This window comes from Tursiops truncatus, chromosome 8 (assembly GCF_011762595.2).
Source record: "Tursiops truncatus isolate mTurTru1 chromosome 8, mTurTru1.mat.Y, whole genome shotgun sequence".
In the NCBI taxonomy this organism is placed as follows: domain Eukaryota; kingdom Metazoa; phylum Chordata; class Mammalia; order Artiodactyla; family Delphinidae; genus Tursiops; species Tursiops truncatus.
Window position 1 is genome coordinate 103,211,162 of NC_047041.1, and position 12,231 is coordinate 103,223,392.

Consider the following 12,231-nt stretch of genomic DNA (forward strand, 5'->3'; position numbering starts at 1 on the left):
CCCCCCACCCCCCACCCCCCACCCCCACCCCCCCACCCCCCACCCCCCACCCCCACCCCCCCACCCCCCACCCCCACACCCACCCCCCACACCCCCCCCACCCCCCACCCCCCCACCCCCGGATCAAGGCAGATGGCCACAGCACCCAATGGGCAGGGTCAGCCAGGCACACACCCCGGGTGGTCAATGTCCTCCCACGGCAGGAGACTTCCGGATCAGGACAATACACAAATCTCTTTATTGCTCATGTTCTTAAAGTCGTACCTCTTGGCGGACCATGGGGATAGGATGTGCAAAGCGGGCGACGCACACGGCCCAGGCCTGTAGCCGAGAGCTGGGACGGGACTGGCGGGGTCCCAGCCCCGGGGCTGGGCCCGGTAGGGGGTCGTGGAGAGCGGCCCCTGGGGTCGGAAGAGGGTTTCGGCTGTGCGGTCCCTAGGCACTCTGGGCCTGGCCAAGAGGTCTCAAGGCCCCACCCTCCCTTGGAGGGGGCTGTGGGGAGGATCCCAAACGCCCGGGGCTCTGGGAGGGCCGTTCCTGAACCCCGGGGTGGGCCAAGGGTCTTTCCAGAAGTTGGCGCTGAATCATAGGGGCCCCGACCCGAGACGCGTTAAACCGAGGCCGGCGATCAGGCTTGGCCCCTCACTGCTCCTCGGGCCCATCGCCTCCCAGCGCCTGTTCGTAGGGGCAGGGCCGGCGGCAGAGACCGGCTGGTTTGGGGCCGGGCTCTGACCCCACGGGCCCCGCCTCCTCCTCCGCGCAGTCCCCCCGGCCGCCGCCGCACTCGCCCTCTGTGTCGCTCTCGTCAGAGTTGTCCTCCTCCAGGTAGCGGTAGCCGCGCACCTTGTGCTGGGGCCGCGGGATGCGGGGCTGGCGCGGGACCACGCCCCGCCGCAGCTTCTGCTCCATCCACAGGTACGAGGCTGCGGCCGCCACCAGCGTCACCAGCAGCACCGTCAGCTTAGCCTGGGCACACAGGGAGGGATGCGGTGGACCCGCGGGCAGCCAGTCCTGCGCCCTCCCCGCCCAGCCCCTCGCCCCGATAAGCCCACTCCCATCTGGGACTTGAGCCCCGCAGCTCCTCTGCTGTCCTTCCCTCCTCCTGGGAGCCGCCCCGCCACCCATGCTTCCTGGGCACCCTCCTGCCCAGCCCTGTCCCTTATGGTCACCCTATCCATCAGGGCCTCGGTTTCCCTAACTGTAATGGTAATCCCTTTGCCTCACAGGGTAGATGTGAAGGGAGGCCTGGCCCTCCCTTACCAGAGCTTAGATTACTCTGTCCCTTACATGCGGGATCATAAGTAATGCTTCTTAGAGGTTTTGACTGTAACAGGCAGTCAGAAATAATTGTAAATAACTCAGTACGTACACACATATTCACAGGCATACTCCCTGCTATTCCCTATTCTATCTCATTTTTTAAAAAGTTGGCCGGAACCTGCTAAAATGACCCGCCAGTAGGTGAGAGCAGAGGACAAGGACCCCTGAGAGCCAAGAAGGGAGACAGACCCTCGGCATCCATCTCAGAGCCCAACGTCTAGAGAACAGGTTACCAAACTACCCACAAGGCGGCTGGGATGTGCCCACAAGTGGAGAGCAAACTGTGAATCCTTTCAGAAATGGGTAAACTGAGGCCTGCAGGAGGGGACGCGGTAAGTAATAAGCCAGTGATGGGTGTGGGGCCGCCCAGTGGACTTGGCCCAGAACCTGGCCTGGGGCAGTGGTGCCCTTCAGGGGCTGTGAGGCCAGGGCGGGCACTCAGGAAGTTTCTGTTGTCTAGGGGATCGAGTGGGGGCGGGGCACTCACCTTCATGGGCAGGCTTGAGCCCAAGTAGACTGCGAAGACGGCTATGGCCTGCCACCAGTGGTAGATGGTGAAGATGAAGTCTTGCCTCTCCTTGTCCTCGTACAGGATTCCCAGGAGTGCTGCAGGTGGGCAGGATGGGGCAGAAAGGGGAGAGGTGCCAGCTGGGGCCCAGAGCTGCTGTTCTCCCACTAGTGACCCCCGATGCCCTGTGCTGGTCCCAGCCCTTGGCAGGAGCGCCTAGAAAGCCGCTGTAAACCAGTCCTGGCTGGCCCCCTAGTGTACACACTGGTTATCACGCTGCCTGGGAGCTGAGCAGAGGCTGGAGCAGCGGGCCCCCCTGCTGGGATGCAACGGGCCTGCTCTGGGACCCATCTGTGGCCTCAGAAGTGGGAAGTTCTGTGAGCAGTCACATCCTGCCTTCTTCCGAACCCCAGGCATGCAGTGCCAGGCCTGCAGGGGCTGTTTTTCCTCACCCAGGGCTCAGGGTGAGCAAATCGCTGTAGCAACAAGCTTTCTGCAAATCAAACCTGAAGCTGGGAGGGAGGAATGTGTTTCCCAAAGCATCCTCCCCTGGGTGGGGCAGAAAGAGCCTCGGACAGGGAATCAGGAGACTCAGATTCCACTCTCAGGACTGAAAGGTGGAGAGAGTTGGCACAGGGATGTGGATTCAGATGTTGGGTCTGTGGGTGACTCGGGGTAAGTGAACTCCCCAGAGCCACTTTTCTCATCTATAAAATGAGATGACACGTATATGCTGTGCTGTGAGGTTTTAATGGGAGAAAGCCTGCACGGCAGCCACTCAGGACATTGACACTCCCATCCTGAGGTCCTGCAGTGCGACTCTACCCCATGGGGGTGCTGTGAAGGGACACGGAACCCCCCCCCCGGGGGGTGGGGCATAAGAGGAGGGAGTAAGCGGAGCTGGGCAGAAGAGGATGCTGGGATCTGGCCCAAGTCCAGACATATCATGGGCTCAAGGTCCAGAGGGAAAACAGCCAGGACAGTGTGGTCCAGGGTGTGGGGCTCCATCCCCTGTGGCAGATATAGTGTCTGATTCTCTCTCTCGGATGTTGGGTGCTGAGGTTGCCTGAACCATCCCCTGCCCAGCCCGCAGCAGGCATGACCTCCACCATGCCCTATAGGGGTGATGCTCAAAACTGCTAACGGCACCGGCCCATCAGAACAGGTGCCGATGTGGGAGACCCAAATGGCTGCACCCATGTGTACCAGCTGCCTGTCACTGGCAAAGGCTCACCTGTGGGCCCAGAGCGTCACACAGATGAACTCTGTCCCACCCCCTCCTTTCTGCAAGCAGGGCCCCAGGCCCCGGTGCCTCTACCCTAGCAGCTCAGACTTGGGGCCTGGACTCGGCTACTCTGAAGGTTGCTGTTGGGATCTTACAGCCTGCTTCCAGCTCCTCTCCATAAAAATGCCATATGTGCACTTTCCTCCTGGGGTGTGGACAAGGCCACCTGCTGCATCCCATGCTCCCTGGGGCACAGACCCTGACACCTGCTTCCAGTGTCATGAAAACTACGCCAGGCTGCGCCCTGTCCCCTGGTATGAAACGAGGCATCCCCAATGTGTTTTCTTGCACTGTCCCTAAGAGGGGTCCACAGAGCCCCACATCCAGCCCATGGAGCCACAAGATCTCACCCTGACTCCCGTGCCCACCCTGGGGGTCCACAGGATGTCCGTGGCATGCCTCGAGGGTGTTCACAGCCTTCATCTGTCCCCGCAGTGTCCACGGGACTTCCTTCCACCCCTAGAGTGCACACAGGGATCCCCACCTACCTCCACCAAGTGCACGGGACCCCGTAACAGCCCTCCAGTGTGCCCATCAACCCCATGTCTGTCCCTGGGATGTCTGTGCTCCCTGCAACCGCCCTGAGGAAGCCCCAGGGTCCCCTGCCCAGCCATCCAGGGCCCACGGCTATACTCACTGCTAAGCCCCGTCTTGTTGAGGGCACTGCCCACACCCCAGAGCACGGCTACTGCATAGAGGACCCCGATGTGTTGCAGGACCCGGGGCGCGGGGGCCCAGAAAAAGAGGCTGACAGTGAGCAGCAGGTGCAGCCCAGCCCCAGCCACCAGAGGCGCCGGGCGCGGCAGCCACAGCCCCAGCAGGCCCAGCGCCGAGGCGGCCGAGGCACCCAGGCTATAAGCCACGAGGACGTACGCCAGGCGTTCCAGCCCCACCGAGCACACGCCATAGCCCTGGGGGAACAGAGGTGAGGGTTGGAGGTCAGCCGGCCCAGGCTCTGGCCCTCCCCACGAGGTCTCACTTCAGGCCACGTCCTGCCCTCTCTAGGCCACCGCAGGGCCAGCTTCCTCCGAGGCTTGTGGGAAGGTTCCTCGGGGACAGACAGTGAGAAAATGCTTGGACAGTGTCCCCAGACACCAAGGCTGAACCCCGCATGGAGCGAAACACTTGATGGCTGTTATCCCATCTCAACAGTGCAACTCCTCTGGAAGTCAGCATGGCCATTAGAGACTTCACAGATGAGGAAACAGGCTCAGAGAGGTGAAAGTAACTTTCCCAAGGTACGGGTGGGATGGGGGGAGAGAGGTAAAAGGAGGAGGGGAATATCCGGGTCTACAATTATCCCTTGGTGTCTGTGGGGGATTGGTTCCAGGACGCTTCGTGGACACTAAAACCTGCGGATGCTCAAGTCCCTTATATAAAATGGGGTAGTACAGGCTTCCCTGGTGGCACAGTGGTTGAGAGTCCGCCTGCCAATGCGGGGTACACGGGTTCGTGCCCCGGTCCGGGAAGATCCCACATGCCGCGGAGCGGCTGGGCCCGTGAGCCATGGCCGCTGAGCCTGCGCGTCCGGAGCCTGTGCTCCGCAACGGGAGAGGCCACAACAGTGAGAGGCCTGCGTACCGCCAAAAAAAAAAAAAAAAATGGGAGTACCGTGGGCCCTCCGGATCCGCGAATGCAGAGAGCCCACTGTACTTGTACATACTTATACATATATATTCAAAACTTATTCGTTGTTATCCTGTGATTCAAATTTAACGGACGTCGTGTAATTTTATCTGGCAACGCTCTTCAGGCTGCTCTTACCAGGGCGAGACCAGTGCAGGCAAAGAGCACCTCGAAGCCGCTGTAGATAAAGAAGGGCACGAGGTGGCGCAGGCGGAAGTCGCGCACGTGCTTGAAGGGCAGCTGGAAAATGTTGCCCCAGCCCACGCTGCGCAGGTCTATCTCCTCCGTGGGCCGGTACGCCGCGCCGCAAAGGCCCAGCACCTGCAGGCAAGGAGGTGAGGGAGGGAGGGGGGCGGGCAGCCGGGCATCCTGGCCCCGCCCCCAGGACCCAGCCCCGCCCCCAGGCAAATCCACAGATGAGCCTCCCAGCCCTGCCTCCAGCCCGAAGAGACGACCTAGTCACGCCCCCAACGCCTTAGCTCTGCCTCCTGGTCCCACCCCCAAGTTGGAGCCATACCTTCTGACCCTAGGCCCTAGATCCAGCCCGCGTCACAGCCAATCCTCTAGGACCCTGTCTTCAGCTCGACCCCGTACCAGGCCTGGACCCCCTCTTACTGGCCTCTGGGATTCCAATTCCTCTCTCAGTCCGCAGGCACCAGCCACACCTCCGAGCCTCCAGCCCAGCTCCTCGGCTCATGGCCCCTCCCCAGGACTCAGCCGTAACTCTGGACTCAGAACAAGCCTCCGGCCCGCCCTCCGCGCGCCCAGCCCGCATTCCTCTCTCCCCGCCACGGTCCCCAGATCTGACCCCGTCACACCCCCAACACGGGCCGCACCAGCAGCATGGCCAGGAAGGCCACCGCCATGAGCACGCTCTCCACCACGATGAGGTTTCGGCTCCGCGGTAGCGTCCGCAGAACCGTCTTGTTGAAGCCGGTGAGGATGCCCTGGCTGTTTGTGCCTGAGAAAGGGGAGGGTGGGGGGCATCGTGAGGCAGGGAGCAGGGCACACTGTCAGCTGGGCCACAAAGAAACGCAGCAAAGCAGGCAGGTGAGGGGAGGGTTAGAGGGGGTGGGCAAGGACCCTGCCGGCAAAGGCAGGGTTCCTTTGGGAAGCACTTTGGAGGTGAGGGCCACTGGGTGAAAGCACCTCCCCTCTCTCCTGCCCTATTGCCCTGAGGCTGCCGTGGGAGCCAGTCCACCTCCCACCTCCATACATTTGCCCTGCATTGAGGGTATACTTGGCCCTGAGAGACCCCACAGGCAGCCTCAGCCCAGATGGCACCTCCTCCAGGCAGCCTTCCCTGATGCACCCCACCACCACCCCAGGCTGGATCAGATGTCCTAACGACAAGGCCCTGTGCCTCGGTCATCAGAGCTGTAGGACACCAGGCTCTCAGCCCTGAGCCCTGTGAGCGAGGGCATCCTTTCTGCCCTTGAGGGCCCAGTGTCTGCTGGGTGACTCAGTGGGGGAGGTGAGCAGACCTTAGGGACCCCACCCCCATGAGCACTAACCGCAGTTCTGCACTTTGTATAGCGTGTGGTTCAGGTCATACAGGTAATGGTTCAGGAAGTAGATCATGGGCAGCTGGGCGCAGGCAAAGCTCAGCTGTGGACAGGAGGGCAGCTTGGGTCAGGCTTGGGGCATGGAACAGGGCAAGGAGCACAGGCACAATCTGGGAGCGGGTCTGGGCACAGCCTTGGGGGAACAGGAGCCCTCCCACCTCTCGGGGGGCAGCCTGGTAGGGGGGGATGCCCAGTGCAGGAAGACTTCCTCCTGGTCAGCGCTGTAGACAGGGAGGGAATGAGGTCTCTGTCACCAGAGGTAAGCAAACAGGAGTTGGCTCAAGAAAGGGCAGTGGGATTAGAGAGCTGAAAAGACTGTGGAATGGGCTCCAATATGTGATTCTGGGCCTGGAATACCCCACCCCCAGTGTCCCCACACACGGCACTCACGTGGAAGAAGCTGTAGAAGATGGCCTGGAAGACCAGGAGGTAGGGTGCGTGGGAGCCCCGAGGCGGGCGCTGCTGGGGGCCCTGTTCGTCCTGCTCTTTGTAGTGGGAGTACTCGTAGTATTTCTGGGCCATCCTGGACCACAAAGGAGAGAAGGCTCTCCCTAGCCCAACCTCTGCACCCAGGCTTATGGACTGGCCAGCCAATGTCTCACGAACAGGAAAACTGAGGCCCAGAGGGCGGATGGGGCTGGTCCAAGGTCCCCAAGACGAGGTGGGCAACACAGGAGAGGCTCTGCCAGGTCTCCAGTCTCCCACCCTGCTGCCCACCAGGCTCACCTGGTGATGTAGTTGCCCATGGAGGCCCAAAGAGGCACAATGGCCATGCCCAGCGCCACGGCTGAGGGCACAAGCGTGTAGTAGCGCTCCCAGTAGTTGGTGGAGACAAAGAGGGCGTAGATGCCCACAGCCAGGAACATCATCCACTTGGTGCCAAAAAACCTGCGAGCAGTAGGAGGAGGATGCTGCCACCACGCGCACATCCAGACCGCTGCAGCCCGAAAGCAGCGTGGCCACAACGCCAGGCCCCAGCTCCTGAGGCTGTATGAGGTGGGGAGGGACCCCTGGCCTTGGAGTCGAGGGTCCTAAGATAAGTCTCAGAGACATGGACTTGCTGGTGGCCTCAGGGGAGCCACTCTAACCAGACACCTGTAATGTGGGCTCTGCCCCAACCTCGAGCCTCTCACGGCCACTGCAGGGATAGAGGAGATAAAGCGGGGAGAGGGTGTCATGAGTCAGTGGCCCTTGGGCACATGCAACCCTCATTTGTGTCCTGGGCTGACTCCCAGCCCCCCTTCTCCACCCACGTGCAGTGACTACAGGACCCAGGTGAACAGCTGAGGGACTTGTCCCAAGCTGGGACTGAGGACCAGGGAGAGGAACCCTGGCGCCCCTTCCCCTCTGCACTTTGCCCTTTCAGTCCACTGTGGTCAGTCGGGAAGTTTCTTGTAGAACAACGGCCTCACTGGCTCTGGGAGAATGTTGCACCGTGTTAGAGGCAGGTTGACAGGGTAAGGGCCCATTCAGGGCACTGGAGGCTGATCAGGCTAGACACAACCATTGCGGTCTTTGGGTTGGTTTTGTTTTGGGTTCTGTTTGTTTGAATATTTGTGCTCATTATTTCCTTTCTTTGTCTGAGTTTCCAGGAAGCTCAAAGCTCAATGACTCTGGTTTTCTGATACAATTACTTTCTCTTCTATTGCAGGGTCCTGGTTCTTTAACTATCCTTATCTTGCCATATAATAAATTGACAGGCAGCCTCCTCTGATCTATTTGGGGAAGGGCACCCAAACTGCACTGTAAATTTTGAAACAGCAAAAAGTAAAAATACTAGCACTCATTGCTGGTGAGGCTGTGGTTTTAAAAAGAACACATACAGCCACAGGTCATGCAGATGGTACAGCCCTTTGGAAAGTCAGCCTGGTAGTTTGGGTTGGGGGGCAAGCATGGGGTTTGGAGTCACTGCCTGGGTTCAGACCTTCAATCTGCCAGTTGCTGCCTGTGGGGATGGGTTCAACCTCTTGGTCTCCCCGTGTCTAAGATCAGAGCGTCCACCTTGGATTGTAGGGAATGCGATACGCTTATAAAACGCCCAGCACGTAGGAAATGAAATGAGTTTGCCATTAATAATACTGCTAGGTTTCAAGAGCCAGAAAGCCTTTCATATGCTTCTGACCTAGTAAGGGCGGTTCTTAGAGTTTATTCTAGGAGGCGTTCTTTCTTTCCTTCTTCCTTCCTTCCTCCCTCCCTCCCTTTCTTTCTCTCTCTCTTTCTTTCTTTAATTTTAAGATGAGGAAACAGCCAGAAGCATAAAGGGAACATGCAAAAAAGAAGAGGGAGCCGCAACGTCCAGCCCTGAGCCACAGTTCAGTGCCCCCACGTCTGCAGAAGATGCTAACATCACGAAAGTCCCCACTGTGAAGCAGGCCAAGAGGTGTGCAGTGAAAAGAAAGCAAAAGTGACACTGCACATGCACACATGCACGCACTCCAGTTGACAAGGACAGAAATGTTATCCATGCATGCCGCTGGGAAAACAAAGTCAGCTGATTGCCTGGAGGGCTTGGGAGGGGTTTTCTTTTTTCTGATTTCAATTACGATTCTAATGTTGTTTGTGCGATTGTGATAAAAGAGTTTGAGGGGGGTGTTATTGTTTCGGAAAGACAGGGGAACTCATCTAATGTGTCCACTGATCTCTGGGTCCCATGTGAGCACAGATCTACTGCCTGGCGGTAGGATACTTGTGGAGGGCATTTTTGTACTGCACCAGATGCCACTAAGGCTCCAGTATGGAGGAGACCCCCTGGGGCGCCTGCCCAGCCACACCCTTTTCAGTGAGAAATGTCCCTCAACACTGCCACAGCTGGTTGAGCTCGCGGTGCGTTCCTGGGCTTTGCCGGCTGATCAGATTCTCTCCAGAAACTCCACAGCCCTGATCTCAAAAGGTCATTGTAGCTCCAGGCCACAAAGGAGGGCATGAAGATGATGCCACATGGGGTACGGGCAATCTGAGGGAAGGAGCCTGAGTGAATTTCTGTTGCTTGAAACCCAAGGTGCCTTGGTTGCAAAGCTCTTGTTTCTTCCCCAAACCTGGGTTTCACCCCTTCTCACCCCTCCAGGTAGGCAAGTTCTCTCCCCACCCCACCCCCAAGAACACCAGGACAGCTGGAGACGCCGTGTCCACCAGCCCTCGCACCCCTTCGAGATCAGGGAGGCAGCAGTGGCGCACCTGATGAGCACAGGTGTATAGAGCAGGGCCACGATGGGGGTCACGTTGATGCCCATCAGCATCTTGCTGTCGATGTCAGGCAGCCCCATGTTGCCGTATTTCACCTCCCGGTAGGTCTCATCGTAGTGCAGGATCAGCTGCATCTGCAGAAGGCCTGGGTACAGGGAGCAGGCATGGAGGGGGCAACCTGGCTCTGGGGGCAACCAAGCAGAGGCTGGAACGCAAGCCTGGCACCAAAGGGATCCCCGACTCCAATGCCTATGAGGACAGAGGGGAAGCCCAGGCTGGGCCAAGAGTCCTACCTGCCAGTGGCCACGACAGCGACTTGAATCCAGACCCCCGCCCCCCCCCCCCCTCCGCCAGCCACTTGGACCTCAGCGCCCCTGATTCCGAAGGCAGCAGACCTGCCCAGGGCGCCCAGGGCCCGCCCACACACTCACGAAGCCTGTGGCTGGGCCCCGGGCACGCTGCACCGTACCCCCATTGCGGAGGCCGCAGCTGCAGCTGTGAGGGCGCAGAAGAAGTGAAAGAGGAAGGGAGCCGACTGGCCCCAAGGTTTCTCTTTCCCTGAGAAACCTCAGGTCTGGGGAGGGCGCGCGGGGGGAAGGGGAAAGACTTGGGTCCCAGCGCAGAACCCGCCGGGCCGTGCCACCTCGCCTGGCCCGGGGCGGAACGGCGTGGCCAGAGGCCCAACCCGCCAACCCGCGGGGCGCGGCGGGCCGCCTACCCAGGTAGACGCCGTAGGTGAGCATGCCGCCCGCGCTGGCCGCCAGCACGTTCTTGAGCACGCCGAGCCGCTTGCGGCGGTAGTAGCGGCGCTCCTCCTCCTGCTCGTTGTAGTTGGGGTACGCGCCCACCAGCTCGTCCAGCTGCGGGGCACGATGGCGCTCGAACCCGGCCACTGCACCCCCGGAGCCCCGCGTCCATCCCCGGCCGCCCCCGGCACCCCCCCTGGCCCTGGGGCCGCATCCCGCTCCCGCGGGGGAGACCCCGGCCCTTCTGGTCCCCGCGCCGCCACGCTTTCCCCGTCCCCGCTCACCGGGGCCTCGGGCCCGTCTGGGACCCCGAGTTGGTCCTCATCGCCCTGCGCACCCACGGCCCCCGCCACCGGATAGAGCGGCGGCTCCGCCTCCATGGCTGGACCAGCCGGAGGACTAGTCCGGCAGCGGACCCCTACTTCCTCCGGGCGCCGGGACCTGCCTCGCCCCGCCCCGGGGCCCACCTCCTCCACGAGGGGAGGGCCTGGCGCCGCTGGGGGCGTGCCCAGCGCGTGTGCGTGTGCGTGTGCGTGTGTGTAGGGGAGCGCCCGTGCGTCCATCGCCGGCCTCAGGAATGCGAGGTGCGAGTTGGAATCCCAGCTCTGCCACTTCCCGGTATTGTAACTTTGGGGATTAACTCCACTTCTCTGTGCCTCATTTCCTCACCTGTAAATCAGGGATACTCAGCACGACTTCCAAGGGCTCTTTCGGGATTACTGAGTTAATGCAAAACCTTAGGAAAGTGCCAGGCCCATAATAACTCCCCTCAGCCCTCCCCCTACCACTGTCATCCCTACCCCACCTCCAGCCCTCCCCCTACCACTGTCATCCCTACCCCACCTCCAGCCCTCCCCCTACCACTGTCATCCCTACCCCACCTCCAGCCCTCCCCCTACCACTGTCATCCCTACCCCACCTCCAGCCCTACCCCTACCACTGTCATCCCTACCCCACCTCCAGCCCTCCCCCTACCACTGTCATCCCTACCCCACCTCCAGCCCTCCCCCTACCACTGTCATCCCTACCCCACCTCCAGCCCTCCCCCTACCACTGTCATCCCTACCCCACCTCCAGCCCTACCCCTACCACTGTCATCCCTACCCCACCTCCAGCCCTACCCCTACCACTGTCATCCCTACCCCACCTCCAGCCCTACCCCTACCACTGTCATCCCTACCCCACCTCCAGCCCTCCCCCTACCACTGTCATCCCTACCCCACCTCCAGCCCTACCCCTACCACTGTCATCCCTACCCCACCTCCAGCCCTACCCCTACCACTGTCATCCCTACCCCACCTCCAGCCCTACCCCTACCACTGTCATCCCTACCCCACCTCCAGCCCTACCCCTACCACTGTCATCCCTACCCCACCTCCAGCCCTACCCCTACCACTGTCATCCCTGACCCATTTGGTGTGTTTGCAGGTCAGCAAAGAGCCCTCATAGCGGGTGGGGGGGGAGAGGGCTCCCGCCACAGGACTTGGCAGCCCGTGCCCACCTCCCGCTCACCCTGAGCTTCCTTTGGGCACCCGTAAGTGGGAGCTCTGGCAGGGCCCCTGGGAGGCCGAGATTGTGGGGGCTGCCGGACTGCAGGGGGGCGACCCCCCCACACACACACACCACCCTGTAGCAGGGACCAGAGCCTCCTGCCCCTGCCTGACTGGGCCCTGGGTCTGGGGCTGTAGTGAGAGCCCATGAAATTTCTGCTTTGCTCGAGCTGACACTCCACAGCTCTGGGTGTCAGCCTGGTTAGAAGTACTCTGGGAAGCTTTTAAAAATATTGGTTTCAGGATAGTCTCCTCAACAAATGGTATCGGGAAAACTGGATAACCACATGCCCAGAATGAAATGGGACCTCTGTCGCACAGTATGCACAGAAATTAACTTCAAATGGATCAAAGACACATAAGACCCCATAACCTAAAACTCCTAGAAGAAAACAGTAGCTCCTCAACATGGGTCTTGGTAATGATTTCTCGGACACGACATCAAAAG

The 12,231-nt window shown here is 60.4% G+C and overlaps 1 protein-coding gene across 3 annotated transcripts; it reads right to left on the reverse strand.

Annotated features, from left to right (window-relative positions):
• Nucleotides 1-215: 215 nt before the first annotated feature.
• UNC93B1 (unc-93 homolog B1, TLR signaling regulator) lies at nt 216-10,688 on the reverse strand. Of its 3 annotated transcripts, XM_073809260.1 has the most exons (12): nt 10,518-10,688; nt 10,206-10,347; nt 9,479-9,671; nt 7,031-7,192; nt 6,695-6,827; nt 6,254-6,347; nt 5,576-5,700; nt 4,878-5,060; nt 3,751-4,024; nt 3,464-3,572; nt 1,808-1,926; nt 812-966 (listed from the first exon to the last, which is right to left on the reverse strand). In XM_073809260.1, exons 1-12 carry the CDS (start codon nt 10,611-10,613, stop codon nt 962-964), a joined length of 1,635 nt encoding a protein of 544 aa, XP_073665361.1. In that variant the 5' UTR covers nt 10,614-10,688; the 3' UTR covers nt 812-961. The 3 variants fall into 3 exon arrangements, with proteins under 3 accessions (XP_033717174.1, XP_033717175.1, XP_073665361.1); XM_033861283.2 differs by lacking the exon at nt 3,464-3,572 and having other exon boundaries at nt 216-966; nt 10,518-10,685; XM_033861284.2 differs by lacking the exon at nt 3,464-3,572 and having other exon boundaries at nt 216-966; nt 9,479-9,632; nt 10,518-10,684.
• Nucleotides 10,689-12,231: the final 1,543 nt, after the last annotated feature.